Source organism: Sinocyclocheilus grahami, unplaced genomic scaffold (genome assembly GCF_001515645.1).
Source record: "Sinocyclocheilus grahami isolate Dianchi unplaced genomic scaffold, SAMN03320097.WGS_v1.1 scaffold776.1, whole genome shotgun sequence".
NCBI classification, from domain to species: domain Eukaryota; kingdom Metazoa; phylum Chordata; class Actinopteri; order Cypriniformes; family Cyprinidae; genus Sinocyclocheilus; species Sinocyclocheilus grahami.
In genome coordinates this window covers 123,348-141,886 of record NW_015505955.1, presented here as the reverse complement: position 1 = coordinate 141,886, position 18,539 = coordinate 123,348, and the positions used below count along the sequence as shown (strand labels likewise).

The window sequence follows — 18,539 nt, the reverse complement described above, 5'->3', positions numbered from 1 at the left end:
TTTAATGTAAGTTTCTTATGCTCAGCGAGGCTGCATTTAGTTGATCAAAAATACAGTAAAAACAGTAAATTTGTGAATATATTTTTAGAATTTAAAAGAACTGTTTTGTCTTTTAATATATTTTGGAATATAATTTATTCCTGTGTTGCAAAGCTGAATTTTCAGCATCATTACTCCAGTCTTCAGCGTCACATGATCCTTCACAAATCATTGTAATATGCTGATTTGGTGCTCAATTAGTAATTATAGCAATTGATAATTATTATCAATGTTGAAAATGTGCTTCTACATATTTTTGTGGAAACCGTCATAGATAGATATAATTTTTTATAAAATTATTTAATGTGTCCTTGCTGAATAGAAGTATTTTTCTTTCTTTCTTTCTTTCTTTCTTTCTTTCTTTCTTTCTTTCTTTCTTTCTTTCTTTCTTTCTTTCTTAATTTTTTAATGGTAGTGTATCATGGTTTCCACAAGCACAGCTGTTTTCAACATTGAAAATAATAAGAAATATTTATTTTGCAGCAATATCAGAATGATTTCTGAAGGATCGTGTGACACTGAGGACTGGAGTAATGATGCTGAAAATTCAGCTTTGCATCACAGGAATAAATTACAGTTTAAAATATATTCAAGTAGAAAATGGTTCTTTTAAATTGTAATAATGTTTCAAAATTATTTGAAATATAATTTTCAATAAAAGTTTCTTTCGAAAACTCGAAATCTTAATTTTTCCAAACATTTGATCAGTGTACAGTGAAGCTCTCAAAAACAAGGATAACGCTCAGAGTTCATCTGACTCGGGGATAAATGTGGAAGACATGGATGAAACGGGCTCAAGGGGGATGCTGGGAAGCATCAGAGGGGCGCTGTCAGCCACCCAGCCCGAGGCCGTTCTGTTGAAGGTGGGCCGTTTGACCGGAGCAGGTGCTGCAGGCATGGGGCTTGGAATGGGGAGGCTGGGGTTCACATCAAAAGATTTAACAGGGGCTTTGGGTGCCTTCCCAAAACCACCGAATGGAATAGCCACCCTTCAATTAGAGGAGAAGAGAGGAGTATATGAACACTTATGGTTTTGCTAGACAACACAACAAAAACAATCTTACAGCAAAAGGTGTGGAATATAATACAAACCCAGCAACATTTTAGGTAAAGATATCTTATTGATTGACTCTATAGCATCTTTTTGCTCGTAAAACATGAGGTAGATTTCCAACATTTGGCAAATATTCTTCAAAGTCAACATGAAACAGTATTTATAAACCTGTTTGCATATGCAACAGGATATTCGAAGAGAATAAAAGGCCCATTATTATTTTATATTAGAAATGTGACCCTGGAGCACAAAAGCAGTCTTAAGTCGCTGGGGTATATTTGTAGCAATAGCCAACAATACACTGTATGGGTCAAAATTATTGATTTTTCTTTTATGCCAAAAATCATTATGATATTAAGTACAGATCATGTTCCATGAAGATATTTTGTAAATTTCCTACCGTAAATATATCAAAACTTAATTTTTGAATAGTAATATGCATTGCTAAGAACTTCATTTGAACAACTTTAAAGGTGATTTTCTCAATATTTTGATTTTTTTGCACCCTCAGATTCCAGATTTATCTCGGCCAAATATTGTCCGATCCTAACAAACCATACATCAATGGAAAGCATATTTACTCAGCTTTCAGATGATGTATAAATCTCAGTTTCGAAAAAATTGACCCTTATGACTGGTTTTGTGGTCCAGAGTCACATATGAGAAATTAATGAAAAGTAGGTGTTACATAACAGAATGGCCCAGTGTAATAATCTACTGTAAACATAATCAGCAGCAGTGTTATTATTGTTAACTAAAACTATAAAAAATCGTTTAAAATATAAATATTAGATGAAAAACTGAAACTTACAGAACTTAAAACAAATGTGTCCTTCTCAGTTAACCGAAAAACAAACAAAAAATACTAAAATGACTAAAATTGACATTTTAAAAAATATTAATAAAAAGACAAAATATCAAAAACACTAAAACTGAAACTCAAAATATTTAAATAAATAGTCATTCATAAATACGAATAAATACTCTGTACATAATAACACCAGTCTCTGGATTTAAAAAAAATATATATATTCATGGATGGTTCAAACACAGTTAGTTGAAGAAGCAGCTATATATATATATTTGTATCTTACCTGTTGAAGCTCTTGTATTGAGGAATCTCTTGTCTGGTTTGGGGTTCAGGCATGTGGGCGACCAGCGTTTCGGCCAGAGAGGGGTCACTAATGAGGGCCTGTTCCCAGGGCGATTGGTAGGATCTGGGCATTGCTGTACAGTTGAACTTCTCTGCTGGAACATCCTTCAGGGGACCACCGTAACCTATTGAACACATGAAAAAAAGCTTTATTATATGATGTGCTACATGAACTACAAACCCTTGTGAAAATAAGTATATTTGAAAAGAATATACTTAAAATGCAATGTTTTCATACACTTGATAAATGAAAATGTATTATAGTTTAAATAGTTTAAATTGAACTTTGCTTTTTGACCCACTTCTATAGGACTTAAGTACATTATTATATGTAATATCCTAATTTGGTAGCACTTTATTTTACAATCCTGTTCCTCATGTACATACTATGTACTTATTAAAGTAATTACTATAACTAGGTAATGACTCTAGGTACTGACCCCGAACCTAAGCCTACCCCATGTAGTTACCTTAAATTACCAGTACTTTCTTAGATAAGTACACATACTGTCAAATAAAGTGCAACCCATAATTCTATTGTTTTTGAAATATGGTTAAAGTGTATTGCTGAATGTACTGACAAGCATTTATGGTAAAGTAAAATACACTTTAATGTCATTTCTACTGATGTGACATCAATAGAATTAAAAATAAATAATAAAATACGTAAAATAGACTAAAAATACAATCCAGTACTTTACATGTGCTTTAGTATATTATAAAAATAAGTGTACTTCTTTAACGCACGATAAGATATATTAAAACGTAACTATTTAAAATGTACTGTAAGGTAAAGCTTTAAATTAGATTTTATTGCAAAGTGAAAGACAATTCAACTTTTAAAATTTGTAATTCATTTTTTTTTTTTGGTAACACTTCAGTTTAGGTACCAGTTCTCACTATTAACTAGTTGCTTATTGGCATGCTTATTACTAGCATATTGGCTGTTTATTAGCACTTATAAAGCACATATTAATGCCTTATTCTGCATGATTATATTCTAGATCCCTTAATCCACCCCATAAACTTAACAACTACCTGACTAACTACTAATAAGCAGCAATTTAGGAGTTTATTGAGGCAAAAGTCATAGTTAATAGATATTTAATAGTGAGAATTGGTCCCCAAACTAAAGTGTGACCCTTTTAAAATAGACTTTTAAGGTTTGAAGTACACTACAAGGGTACATTTAATACAATTAAGCACACTTCTTTATAGTTTAAATAGTTTAAATTGAACTTTGCTTTTTGACCCACTTCTATAGGACTTAAGTACATTATTATATGTAATATCCTAATTTGGTAGCACTTTATTTTACAATCCTGTTCCTCATGTACATACTATGTACTTATTAAAGTAATTACTATAACTAGGTAATGACTCTAGGTACTGACCCCGAACCTAAGCCTACCCCATGTAGTTACCTTAAATTACCAGTACTTTCTTAGATAAGTACACATACTGTCAAATAAAGTGCAACCCATAATTCTATTGTTTTTGAAATATGGTTAAAGTGTATTGCTGAATGTACTGACAAGCATTTATGGTAAAGTAAAATACACTTTAATGTCATTTCTACTGATGTGACATCAATAGAATTAAAAATAAATAATAAAATACGTAAAATAGACTAAAAATACAATCCAGTACTTTACATGTGCTTTAGTATATTATAAAAATAAGTGTACTTCTTTAACGCACGATAAGATATATTAAAACGTAACTATTTAAAATGTACTGTAAGGTAAAGCTTTAAATTAGATTTTATTGCAAAGTGAAAGACAATTCAACTTTTAAAATTTGTAATAAATTTTTTTTTTTTGGTAACACTTCAGTTTAGGTACCAGTTCTCACTATTAACTAGTTGCTTATTGGCATGCTTATTACTAGCATACTGTCTGTTTATTAGCACTTATAAAGCACATATTAATGCCTTATTCTGCATGATTATATTCTAGATCCCTTAATCCACCCCATAAATTTAACAACTACCTGACTAACTACTAATAAGCAGCAATTTAGGAGTTTATTGAGGCAAAAGTCATAGTTAATAGATATTTAATAGTGAGAATTGGTCCCCAAACTAAAGTGTGACCCTTTTAAAATAGACTTTTAAGGTTTGAAGTACACTACAAGGGTACATTTAATACAATTAAGCACACTTCTTTTTCACAAGGGATCATTTTACAAGACTTACTGAAAAACAAAAATGCTTATAAACAGAACGAAAAACACAATTAGGGATTAAAAAGTAGAGTGCTAAAGACAACTGCAAAATAATCAGCGGTAAGAACTGCTCAAGTATAAGATCAGGACAAAGCACATGTTCAGAAATGAAAAATGAGCTTTAAAGCATTAACAGAGGGAATGCAGGGAGACGCCTATAGGTCAAGGACACACACAGCCTGCTTTGCGTGGTCTAGAAACACACTACGTCACTGTTGATGCATTATATTCATTGTTTTGTGAGCTATCCCTTTAATAAAAGTGATTTGACCACATGTATGCCTTCATAATGTAAGGCAGACAGCAGCATTACTGTACCAATGTGGCTTTGCATTGATCCCTTTTTTTTTTTTTGCATTGCTAGTGAAGCATAAAAGTAATTAGAAACTAAGTAAAAGAAGTGAAAGGCTTCACAAGGTCCTAAAACATGCTGTGGAGGAACACAGGGTGACCCTTCAAAATGAGTATCCCTCAAACCGCAAGCCCAAAACAAGAGTTACGTAATGTGGGTGTTCTGTCACATATCAGCCTCACGCTGAGGACAATCTCCTTCCTGAGTTTATCGGCCTCAAGGAAGCAGCACAAAACGCATGAGCTTCAGCGCTGAGGGTCTGAGCAGTTCAAAGGGCCTCAGAGAAACTTTAATAACAGCAGGGGGGATTCGTTTTTAGATACTTTTTTCATGGGGCAGTGCGCTGACACATCAAGACGCTGATGAGCTATGAAAAAAAATTCTCATTAGGAGGCAGTTTAAGCTTGCTGACTAGTGGCGCAGAAAAAGTAATTGGCCATAAGAAGACTAAAAAAATGTCTAAAGATGATGTTATTTGAGGTTATTTTTCTTCTCAATGCAGTTAGCTGTACAAATATGCTATGTCAAAAATTCTGTTTTAAACATAAAACTATGTCTATAAATAAAATAAAATAAAAATAATGGTTTTGGTTTAACATTATTTTCTTTTATGACTTTGGTTTAACATTAAACTGTTTACAAATCAAATTTAAAATAATACATCATTGCAAATTCAGTTTTGGCTTAACATTAAACATCTACAAACAAAACAAAGCAAAGCAAAGCAAAACAAAGCAAAGCAAAGCAAAGCAAAGCAAAGCAAAGCAAAGCAAAGCAAAGCAAAACAAAACAAAGCAAAGCAAAGCAAAGCAAAACAAAACAAAACAAAACAAAACAAAGCAAAGCAAAGCAAAACAAAACAAAACAAAACAAAACAAAACAAAACAAAGCAAAGCAAAGCAAAACAAAGCAAAACAAAACAAAACAAAACAAAGCAAAGCAAAGCAAAGCAAAGCAAAGCAAAGCAAAACAAAACAAAACAAAACAAAACAAAACAAAACAAAACAAAGCAAAGCAAAACAAAATAAAAAGTGAAAATAGCAGTATTTTTTAACGATATGCTATTTACACTGAGTGCAAATAGCTATAGAATCTATATACACTATGTTAAAATAGCAGGATTTTTTGCTATTGATACTACAGTATTTTAGTACATAATAAAACAGTACGCAATAATAATGCATTGAGTGTAAGTTATAATTTTAATTCAAATTATTAAATGGATGCCACCTTATTGGGACAATAAAGCCCTCCCTACACCTACCCTAACCCTACCCGATACTTTATTTTCAACTTTTTTATTATTTTTATTGAAAATAAATGCCTTTCCGATGTGATATGAGATTTGAAAAGGGAGAAAAAAAGTTTGGCAAAAGGCAGGTTCGAACTCGGATTGCAAAAAGCAATCGCTTTACCATCTATGCCAGTGGAGCTGATGTTTGATAATCGTCTTTTGTAGTGTTGACTACCCCAGTCACACGATGGTGGGCGGAGTTAGTGTAAATAGCCTCTGCCAACAGCTATTTGCACTTAGTGTAAATAGACACTCAGATAAAATAAAATAAAATAAAATATGGTTTCAGTTTAAGAGTTTTATTTTATGGGTTTGGTTTAACATTAAACTGTTTTTACAAATAAAAATAAAACAATTTATATTTAAATATAATTAAATAAGAAATAAAAAAATAACTAAAATAATAAAATAATTACACACAAAAAAAAAGCACAAAAAAAAAGCATAGCGTGATACCAGTGGCTTGTATCTCTCACAGTGTGGGACTTCATCTGATTTTAATCTTGTTTATTTATCATCAAAAATTCAACTGCTGGTCTTCGTATCTTTTCCTCCCCATCCAAATGAAGCCTCAAAGTCACTAAAATAGCAGGACGCACTGTAAATATGTGCTCATCCACCGATCTAGGAAGTGCGGCTGAGCCCCAAGGCTAGATGAGGCCATGGGAGTTATAAGGATAGGATCTGTTTAAGATGTTATCGTGGACGGATGTTGCTCTGTGCCAACACTTAAAGGACACAGGAAACACTTAGCTAGCTTCCTGTTGGGGCACTACGGCCACCGTTCAAGATGTACATCAGCTTGTACCACAAACCAAAACCTCTAAATGCTGTACTGTATATAATAACTTAACTGAAATTATTTAAATAAATAAAAACAAACAAACAAACAGTCCAATAATATTTCAAAATTTGGATTCATGGCGCTGATCTACCTCAGTCATATAGTTTTATTTCTTGGTTAAAAATTAAGATTGTGATTTAGAGATGTTTTACATAGAAGTCCATGATAAACTATATCATGTCTTCTGTTTGAGGTGCAAAAAAATTATGTAACATCATAAATGGACCATCAAACATAATCAGGAACACCACATTAGTACAAAGTTTTGTCTAATTAACTAAATAAAGTTTTGAGACTTAGTCGGTCTCGATTGTCAAGAGACCAAATCAGTGTAATATATTGCTGGTTTTGGTTTTTAGTACTTAACACCTTTTTTTTCTCTCCTAAAAGCAAAAAAATCAGTTGTAAAATAAAATAAAATAAATATTGTCAATTGATATTAAATTTGGATATTTTGGATAATTTGGATATTTTGATATTTTAAATATTTTTTAAATATTGTTTATTAAAAACCCTTTATTGTTAGTAAATATTTCCTTTAAAATTGGCTATAATAATAATAATAATCATAATAATTTTAAAATAATCAGTTAAAACAACAACAGCAAAACAAACAAAAAAAGACAGGTTTTCAGTTGTAGTGCCCCCTATGGGCAGATTTGGACTCAATTTGCTGTGGATCTTCAAAATGTCCTATTGTATCACGTTTTCAGTTTGGACATTACGTTGAGCAGATCAAGAAATTGCTGTGGACTAACCTGGGGCAATAGTCTCAGGGTTGAGTGTATTGGCTCTCTGGTCAACTCCAAGACAGTTTTCATTACTTAAAATGTTTGTGGTTTCAGCACTTAGACCTGGAGAAATGGCGTCAATCTGAGAAAAGAAAAATGGAATAGTGACTCTACTGATAATAAGTGGTTATTTGGATTGTATATAAACACACAGACCTTCTGTGTAACAAATGACACTCACATTGTGCTGTGTGTTGGCTTCATTCTGAATACTTTCAAAGGTGTACTTCTCTGAGCGCTTCTGACGCATCTTGAAGAGACGGGAGCCCCTGTTTGATGCTAAGGAAAGCTCCTCCAACATGATCTCCCTCGGTGCGCTAACTTTCCTCCCTAGATCCATCTCTGCTTCTGGTAAAGAGTAAGCAGTGTTGGGGGTGATGAATTACAAGTAACGTGAGTTTTGTAATCAGATTACTTTTTCAAGTAACTAGTAAAGTAACAGATTGCTTTCTAATTTACAAGACTGGAGCACAAAATCAGAAAAAAAGTGACTGGGGTTTATTTGTAGCAATAGCCAAGAATACATTGTATGGGTCAAAAGTATTGATTTTTCTTTATTGATATTAAGTAAAGATCATCTTCCATGAAGATATTTAGTAAATTTCCTACTTTAACTATATACATTTTTTTTATTGGTAATATGCATTTTTAATGACAACTTTAAAGGCAATTTTTTAATATTTAGATTTTTTTTTTTTTGCACCCTCAGATTCCAGATTTTCAAATAGTTGTATCTCGGCCAAATATTGTCTGATAACAAACCATACATCAATGGAAAGCTTATGTATTCAGCTTTCAGATGATGTATAAATCTCAATTTTCGAAAAATGGACCCTTATGATGTTTTGTGGTCCAAGGTCACATATGTTAAACAACACAAATATACATCATGTATTTAATCCCATTCATAATCTCATCTATTCATTTCACTTTTGGTGTGAAAGGGCTTTTACATTGGCCAAAAATAGAACTTTTTTATATTAAAAAACAAGCAAGCGCTGACCTGATGAGAAAAAGTAATGCAAAAGGAAGGTAGCCTAATGCGTTCTATAAAATGTAATGCAATTAGTTACTTTTTTATGGAGTAACGCAATAATGTAATGCAAAGTAACTTTCCCCAACACTGAGAGCAAGTATAACACAATATTCTACATCATTTTAGAAATGAATTCCCCCCTGCAGGCACTAATGCTATTCCTTAAAATTAATCTTTGATGATCAAAATGACATATTTAAATGTTTTCCCCCCATGAAAATAACTTTGTTGTGTCTTGAAATGGCTTGAATGTAACTACACCCTTACCTTATTTAGTAAACGCAGATGTATGCATATGCTAATCATTTTTTGAGGCCGTCTTTGTACACCGCAGTTTTAAGGTACAGCCTAAATGCTCAGCATTGACTGATGAATTAGCTCATGGTTTGTCTTTAAGCATATTAAAAATACCAGACATACAATTTTAAAAACTTGAAGTAAACTTTTAAGTATTCAGTCATTCATTAACTCACCACACTGTGTTTTTGATCATTGCATGAACAATTCAGTTTTGATTTTAGCTGTATTTAGGCCCAAATTGAGTTATTACTGACGGCTGTAATGCGGGTCACTCGGGGAGCTCTAGCAGGCGTATCAAAGGATGAAAATGTATCCTGCCGGTATGTTCTTACAGCTGTCAAGCGTCATCTTGCAGTCAGCCGCCAGCCAATCAGTTATCCCTTCCCCAAAATAGAATTTCAAACAGACAACTACAAAAGGATTAGCTGCTCTCGGTAGTAATAGATCGCTACGGATTAGTATCTTTAGCTGTCCGGGTGAGGTTAATCTAATCACTACTAATGCGAATACACAAATCTTAACAGTGTTTTAACATGTGTTAATAGCTAAATATACAATAATTAGCCTAGCATGTTTGTGTTGACAGTGTTACAATGTTTATAATAATTGGAGAGCCAATTAAAGGTCATCTGGTTAGTTCCAAGTAATTAAGTATTTAATCCTTGTGCGACCTTTTGGACATTTTTGTCCTTTTCAGTTTAGTTTTTTTGATCATTTTGCCTGTGTTATTGCCAACTGCATAAATTTAGGCACAGGTGTGTAATTTTATTGGAATTTTACTATTTCACTTCCATTTCCTTTAATAAATCCGTTTTGCACTAGGTACAAAAATGTTTTCCTCTCAGGACCTTAAGGACAAAAATGTCCATTAAAACTGCTATTTTTAATCGCAGTGCCATTTAACTGTAAAATTATGCAATTTTTGTTGATAGGCTTTCATTATATTGGCAAGGCTTTAAAATGTAATTTTTGACTATTTTTTATCAGATGGTGCCATTTTTTTCAGGTTTGGCCTATAAAGAAAATACTTGCTTTATTTCTGTTTTCTGCTTCTGCATATTATAGAGCCAATTGGATTAATAATGCAGCTATAATTGTGTTGGTGTGGATGTCAGAGTGTGGTTTGTATGTGTCATAAAAAAAAAAAAATTGTAATATTTCTAGTAATATAACTCTACTCCAAATCACAAATCCAACCACTGTGCGCACCAGCAGAGTTTCGCTGGCATCTATTGGGGAAAATTTGGTACTGCGCCCAAACAAAATCTTACTGAAAGCTAATTTTTTGAGATATCAACCTCAAATTTGGAATACAACTTGTTTAGATTTATGGCTTTGAGTTTCTAGCAGGTATAGAGTTCAACATGTTTCATAAAATATATATTTGATATAAAACATCGTTCATAAATCATTTTCATAAACCTAAACATCTAGAACTTTTTTTTTATTTCAGCAATAATCTGCCATGGGTCATCTTTAAAATGAGACCAAACGTAACTCTGTGCTCACAAGGTTCCAATTTTTATGACAGTTTTTTGACATGGACATTTTTGTCCACTATGGACCTATGTGTAACTTTTTTTAAGTGACGCACAAGGGTTAAGTAAGAAATGAATGCTTTTATTTATCAATGATGCATTAAATCTATGTATTAATTAAAAGTGAAAATAAAGACTTTTACATTGTTACAAAAAGAAAAGAGAAATAATGTTGAGCTTCTGAAATTTCTTTTGATCAAATAATCCTGGAAAAAACTCTCGCTTTCCACAAACATAGTAAGTAGCGCAACTGCATGGAAATAAATTTGGTATAGAAACTATTTTCACTCAGAAATTGCTAGTAAATTTCACCAACAATTATAATGAAGTAGAAATTGTATCGTAAAAAGTATTTTATCGTAAAAGTGAAAAAAAAGTGTCTGGAAGATCATGTGACACTGAAGACTGGAGTAATGATGCTGAAAATTCATCTTTGCATCACAGGAATACATGACATTTTAAAATATATTACAATAGAAAAAAGTTATTTTAAATTGTGAAGCATATTTGACAATATTACAGTTTTTACTGTATAAAATAAATAAATAAATACATATATATATACAGTAGCCTATATACATAGAAAGAAAGATTCTTACTGACCCCAAACATCTGAATAGTGTCTATATATGTATTGGTGTAGAAACAATTTTCACTCAAAAATTTCTAGTACATTTCACAAAGAATTATGAAGAAGCAGCAAGCAGCAACAATTCTCCAATAATCTTTTTATTTACTGATTACATGTAATCAGATTCCAAAAAATTTACTTTTTTATTGATTGCATGACTACATATTATTCACACAACAGCAATCTCGCTCTTCCTTCTGTGTCATCTTTAGAATTTTCTTTTCTAAAATAGCCCACCACTTATATTTTTTGTGGATATTCGCATGAAGGCCAGTCAGTGGGGACATAATTACTGAATATAATGACTTGTACTGTCTTTTTATGCGTTGGATCGTGCCACGTAAACATAAAACCATGTCTGCATTTGTGATCGGAAAAATGACAAACTACAAACGCTACTCTACACTGCTCAAAACTCGCATTTGAATCATCAGTGGCAAATTCTTTAAATATAAAAAACGTACTTCCAGTCTGTGAGTCAGAACAGCCGGCATTGTAGTCTACTCTCCCAGGATCAGGAAACAGTCCTCCATAAAATGTGCTGCACACATCTGAATATTTAGGTTGAACTGTTCTGGAACAGTGTTGTAAATACAACTTAACCACTGATTTCTAGTCGTGTCCTCTTTTGGAAGACCAAACAAAGTAGTTTCGCTTTCACAACGAAACACGGCGTCACACACGATGAAGGAGCGTCCGGCGGGCTTGCGACAACCACATGTGACGACCCCGGGCTGGACTCCACTTCGTCCACGGTGAAAGCCGATCCGGTGATCCACAGCGCGAAGTTGATGTATTTCCTCATCGACCAGCACGGATCAGCTCTAGGCATGACGAAGCAGATATCATCCTCTTTTGGAAGACCAAACAAAGTAGTTTCGCTTTCACAACTAAACACACAGCGTCTTCACGACATGGCGGCGGCAACAATACTACAGCGAGAATACAAGTTACGCCTTCTTTCTTTGCGTGAACATTTGGGCGGCGTTATGCAAATCTTCCCACATTGTGACGTAGATATGTGAATTAGGGCGTGTTAGAACAAGCCGTGTTAGGTAGGCGTGGTTGACTCTTAACTTTTATAAAGAATATTTCTTTGGATTTGAGACTTTAGTCTTTGCAACTTTACAGATCTTCTTTATGCACCAAGAGCTTGTAACACTCCAAAGAGAAAGAAAAAATTGAAATCGCATCATATGACCCCTTTAAATCAATATGATTCACGAGTTGGTAGTCTGATTATATTGTTTTAAATGTGTAATGTTATGAATTACATTACTAACTAATCTGTAACCAATGTGTGTGTATGTATGTGTATATATATATATATATATATATATGTAATGAATAATTGCTCATACCATCAGTGGCATGGATCTCTCTACAAATAGCAGCGGCCTGCATTTTCCTCTCCTGTGTTGACATCAGAGTATGCTGAGACATGCTGTCTGTGGAAAACAAAGTTAGGGAATGTGAGTCTCCTACATTTTGCCCCTTGCAATCTCACACTTTTTCAAACACTGCACAACAGAACAAACACATAATCACATTCATAGTCCAGCGGACGGGGTGACATTTATTACACCTACTGAAAGGCTGACACTAGCACATCCCTTTAAATAACCCCGAGCAATTATTAAACATGACGGCCCAGCAAAGGCAGTGCTCCCGTGTAGTTCTGCGGGGGACTGTGAATCGATACGCCTGATATAGACCCAACTGGACAGGACACTGCCGAAGTCTAGCAGTTGGAAAGGGGAAGATGGGAATCTGTGTCCACATCCATTACTGTACTACACATGCTGTTCACTAACCATGCTACTAAAGTCTTAATGGAAAGCTTGTCTATAAAAGGGCTGAAAACCCACCAGTGTTGATATCATTAACTAAAACTAATAAAGTCACATGATAAATGAGATAAGACTGCAATACAATAAAATCTAAATATTAGATGAAAAAAATTCTAAATGTTATTAGTGACTAAGTACTAAAATGACTGAAACTAAAACTGAAATAAAAATAATGAAATATATATATACAAATATAAAAAGCTAATTAAAAATATTGATAGATATTATAACAATATACAAGTAATGTTAAAATATCACCAATTGCAAAGATGATAATGAACTAAAAGTTTTTAAAAGTACATTGATGATTATGATTATATATATATATATATATATATATATATATAGCAATGAGTGAATGCCATATGCATGTGCAGTACCATGCTATTTACACTTCAAAGAATACTACTACTTTAATAATCATTTATCAGGAGTACTTATTTTGATGTGTTGACTAACATACTAAAGCACATGTAAAGTACTTGATTCTCATTTTTATTTTTTACGTTTAGTTAATAGTTAATATATTTGAATATGTTTAATATATTTAAATGTACTAAATTCCAACTTCATCATTACAAATGCATAATTACAAATATGTTTAAATATATGACATCCAAGTTTCGATAGAAATTACATTAAATAAATTATATTTTAGTTTACCGTAAATGCTTGTCAGTACATTCAGCAGTACTTTAACCATATTTCAAAGACAATAGAAGTAATTATGAAATTATATATACTGTAAGGATGTACTTGGTGAGTCAAAAAGCACTTTAAAAATCAGCTAATTGCATTTAATATGAATGCAAAGTATAATACATGTTATTAAATAACATGCAGTTAAGTGTCTGAAATCATTACATTCAGTTGGAACTTGAATTAAAAAAGTATAATAATTCTGTAGTGAGTGCTATTTTTTAAAATATAAAGAAGTGTACTTCTTTTCACAAGAATATTTAATTCAGTCTGTTAGGTAGGGTGTACTGTGTAAACTATTTAGCATCCTCAGCATTTCAGTTCATTCTCACAATATGTTTAACGTACCAAAAACACAAATCGCATCAATATGTGAATTCAGCAGAGTGCAGATATTATATATGACCAGCATAATCAGTACAGGCTAATGCACTGTAGCTCCATCAGAGACATTACCGTACTGCTTTGAGACATTACTGTTCATCATTATGTATAGATGATAGCAGTCTCAGCGCTTTGAACACACTGCACACACACCTGAGGCAGGGCTCTTACCTGCGCCGGGTCAGGTTGTGTGGAGAGGTCAGTCTGGATCTCTGCTGCTTTCCTCTCTGAGCAGGACTGAGGGGCTCTGGCCAAGCGGAGGGGTGTCAGAGTGATGGCCAGCTGTTAGTCTGTGCGCTTTCTCTAGCATGCAGTTATACATAGCACTGATCACACACACACAAACCGACTTACGTTGACACTTTTGAGTGTGACGGAGACATTCATTCTTAGGTTTCACTTCGGTCAACTAAGTTTTGGTTAATGTGGTCAGTGGCCTAATTTCTACTGTGAATAAGTGTAATATGATTTGTAGGATATATTTAAAACACCTCACCCTGGCTTTTTCATGGAAACACATTAAATTTAATTAAATATTCCTTCCCTAGTAAAAAATAAATAAAATGCATTTGAAATACATTTATTTTGTGCTAACTGCTAAGTATACTTAATTGTACTTTTGGTATACTAAACTGGTATACTGAAAGTCTGCTAAATTGGAATGACTAATTTTGTGCTTAATGCGCTTTAATTGTGCAGAAGTAGTGTTGAAGTCCAGTTAAAGATATACTGAAGTATATTTGATTGTGCTAAAGTGGAACCAATTGCACATTGTACACTTTAAATGTCTTGCATTTAAAGACCGATATGATACAAAGATCATACAATCCTCATCAATATGCAAAGCAAAACTGAGCCACTATGAGGAAATTCGAAAAAGACGATGACTAATTTCATTGTGTATATGAAGTTAGATGGTTTTTGTCCAGTATTCTAACGCCCTCGTTTCCTTCATCCTTCCCATAAAGCTCAAATAAACCTGTCACTCCCAGATACAGCAATGTGTCATGTAATGTGACATAATCAATAATTACACCGCAGATGTGAGGAAATACATTTACAGTGTGTTGATCACTGGTATCCTTGTACTGTTACAAGCATAGTATACTACTACAAATAATAAAATATACTCCTAATTTATGTATATTGTTATATAGATTCATACTTATTTATTTAATATAACTGCAATGGCCGACACTGACTATAATTTACATATCCCAAACAGCAGATTCATTGCAGAAGCCTATTTTGAACAGGGTTCAGTCTTCAATGTCAGCTGCCACATAGTTCAGTTGTATGACAAGTACAAGCTCGGGAGTCGAGCCAAGCCATTATATAACAAGACAGCAACTTGTTACAGACGGCTGGACTGAAAACCACTCTCCCTCAGGCTTGATTTCTCACAAAATATGCAACGTACTACTTTTTTTACTCAAAAACTCCCCAAAGAATTCCAAAAACGACTACAAGCGCTGAACTTTTTAACATGTTCTTTTAATACAAGTGCAAAGCATGGTTTTATTTCAGAACGTGGAGCTGCAGAATGTATAAATCAAACAGTTCACTGAATACTGAACTCCTCTCTGATGCACTTGACAGTTCAACAAATCTTTTGGTATCTTGATCAACATTTTATAAATCAAACACGTCAAAGTTTAGCTTGCTGATATCCTTCATGAAGAAACATTCAGTCACAGAATAAAGAAATAAAAGTATGAACAACTCGCAGAGTAGAAATGACCATCATTTTTAAGTGGATTGAGAGCATGCATTGTCACAAATGAAACCTCACAGACAAAAAAAGTAATTTGTGACAACATTCACAGCACAATACTTGTAAGGAATGTACACTTATGTATTTATTTATTAATAGCAAAACGGAGATTGAATTAGCTGAAGTGAATCTGGTGCAGCAGGGCGTGTGGTGAAGGTTCAGGCCGGGTCACCAAAGAATGATTTAATCTTTTAAAGTGAAGCTTATGTAACAAGTACGGCTGTTACTGATTCAACAGTTTCTGCGTAATAGCTTTGTAGCACACAAACAAAATTAATTTTAGAATCACTACATCACTACAATCGAGACATCCCCATTATAGTATTATTTTAATGCAGTCATTTCAAATTTGCTGTTAATTTGTGATTAAGCAAGCTGAACTGTCTCACACTAGCATTTACATTATGTACTAGGAAGATGTATAATGTTTTGTAATTTCTTTAGCATGTATCATGCACAATCACTTTGCCCCATTCATTAGTGCAATATTTTAAAACTGAATGCATGACCCTTGTGAAGAAGAAGTGCACTGGTATTGTGCTTCAAATCTTAATTTTTTAAAAATTGTACTTGCAGATATAATTAGTGAAATAAAAGGCCACTTAAGTCTACTTAGAAAGAGTGCATGTTCATGACTGTGTTCCTTAACACACTTAAGTACACTTTTAAGATCGTCCTACTTACTTGGGTCAAAAAAGCATTTTAAAGTTCAGCTAAGTGCATTTCATAAAAATGTAATCTACATGTTCATTTAATTTCAATTAGCATGCAGTTAGGTTTCCAAAACATTGCATTCAGTTTGCACTTAAGTATATATACAGTATATATTTGCACTGCATGTTATTTCCATAATAAGTACTCTTTTTAAAAATATGGGTTACACTTTATTTTAAGGTGTCCTTGTTACAGTGTAATTATATATTTAAGTACTGAGTAATATTAATTAACTACATGTACTTACTATATGTTTAGGGTTTGGCTTAGGGTTACTTGCATGTAATTATGCATAATTATTTTTTATTATAATAGTAAGTACATGTAACATGTAATGGCCTTATATCAGTGACTTTTTTTCAAACAACATTTGAGTTTTTCACTAACCACGCATAAACGTTGCTTTCTCAAAAACACAATCATGCTGCTCACGTATTATTGTAGCCCAGTTTGTGCTGAATACAGTGCAATCAGACTTTAGCCATTAATATGTTTATAAGCAACTGAAAAAAAGTACAAATGTCAGGGCATGTCAAAACTTCTCCAGGGCCCCAGAACACACTCAGAGGGTTAAAAAAAAGTGTTACCAAAATATGCTTAAATGTACTTCTTTTTCACAAGGGGATGCATATTCACTGATCACAATGAGTGATTATTGTAAGCAAGCTGTAACACTAATAATCTTCATAAACGTAACTTCTCGTATCATTTTCTGACTTTCATGGACCCTCATTGAGCAATATCAACTTCTCTCTCTTTCTTGTTTAATAGTAGCCATAATAATTTGACTTTACTCACTTTCCAGCAATATTCATTTCTATTTGATTTCACTTTCACTTACATACTGTATAAAGGTCTTTCCGGCTCTCCTTCAACGTCTCCAAGTACTGCTATCTTTGGCTTTATAGAGTATCAGTCTTTGAGGCCCCATTTCCTTCGGATCGGCCGGTGAAGGCCCAAGATTAGCCTCTGTCATTGACCTTTGGGGTTGTCTAAAGGGTGACCCATATGGGATGGGACCAGGTGGTGCCGACGCTGTGCTCTTGGTTGGGGACAGAAAAGTCAAAGGTGATTGACTTAAACTGCCTTTTTGGTTTTTTGGCCGAGGTTCATACGCGACCTTTGCCTTCCACTCGGCCGGAGGCTCGGGTAAGAGCTTACTCTTAGCGGCATAGTGCAGGTTGGAGGCAATGGACTGCTGAATGTCCAGAAATGTAAAGGCTTCATCCACGAGCCCCAGTGGGTGGCGTGAGGCAGCTTCCCAGGGGGTGGGCGGCTTGTGACCCCTGTCTATCCGGGTGGTCTGTCCCACTGGTGGCCGAATGGAAACAGTGTGGGATGAAGGTCTGGGTGATGGAGAAGATGAAACCGACCTGGGGCTGAGACCCGCTGCTGAAAGTCTGACCGGTGGTGACAAGGATGAGCTCCTAAGCGCCTGAAATGAGCAAACAAATTCATTTAAAACAGGTGGCAATAAACAAGTCGTTGTTTCAAAACACTTTTCAAGGGTCACTGATATATGACAAAGACAATTTCCAATCAGGTTTCCACAAGGAATGAACTGAGTGGCACTAAACAAAAAGGGCTGTGCTGCCACCTTCTGATTATGATATGAACCTGCAGGGCACCTATTACTACAATTCATTTGATAAATCAGATTTTGCAGGATGAGTAAAATTAGCATTTAGAATAAAATGTGATGTTATGAGCTAAACATATGGAATAATTTAAGGTGTCCTTGTTACACGTTACATGTACTTACTATTATAATAACAATACATTATGCATAATTACATGCAAGTAACCCATAAGCCTAACCCTAACCATATAGTAAGTACATGTAGTTAATTAATATTATTC

General features: G+C 33.8%; 2 protein-coding genes across 3 annotated transcripts; both read right to left on the bottom strand.

Moving 5' to 3' along the window:
* Positions 1 to 647: 647 nt before the first annotated feature.
* On the bottom strand, positions 648 to 14,466 carry myoz2a (myozenin 2a). Of its 2 annotated transcripts, none has more exons than XM_016245967.1 (6): positions 14,363 to 14,466; positions 12,620 to 12,706; positions 7,935 to 8,101; positions 7,721 to 7,835; positions 2,188 to 2,371; positions 648 to 1,028 (listed from the first exon to the last, which is right to left on the bottom strand). In XM_016245967.1, exons 2-6 carry the CDS (start codon positions 12,699 to 12,701, stop codon positions 782 to 784), a joined length of 795 nt encoding a protein of 264 aa, XP_016101453.1. In that variant the 5' UTR covers positions 12,702 to 12,706; positions 14,363 to 14,466; the 3' UTR covers positions 648 to 781. The 2 variants fall into 2 exon arrangements, with proteins under 2 accessions (XP_016101453.1, XP_016101452.1); XM_016245966.1 differs by lacking the exon at positions 14,363 to 14,466 and adding an exon at positions 14,264 to 14,339.
* Positions 14,467 to 17,252: 2,786 nt separating this feature from the next.
* Positions 17,253 to 18,442, bottom strand: LOC107561514 (uncharacterized). Its single transcript, XM_016245968.1, has one exon. The coding sequence runs from the start codon at positions 18,361 to 18,363 to the stop codon at positions 17,551 to 17,553; it is 813 nt and encodes a 270-aa protein (XP_016101454.1). The 5' UTR covers positions 18,364 to 18,442; the 3' UTR covers positions 17,253 to 17,550.
* Between the last annotated feature and the right edge of the window lie 97 nt (positions 18,443 to 18,539).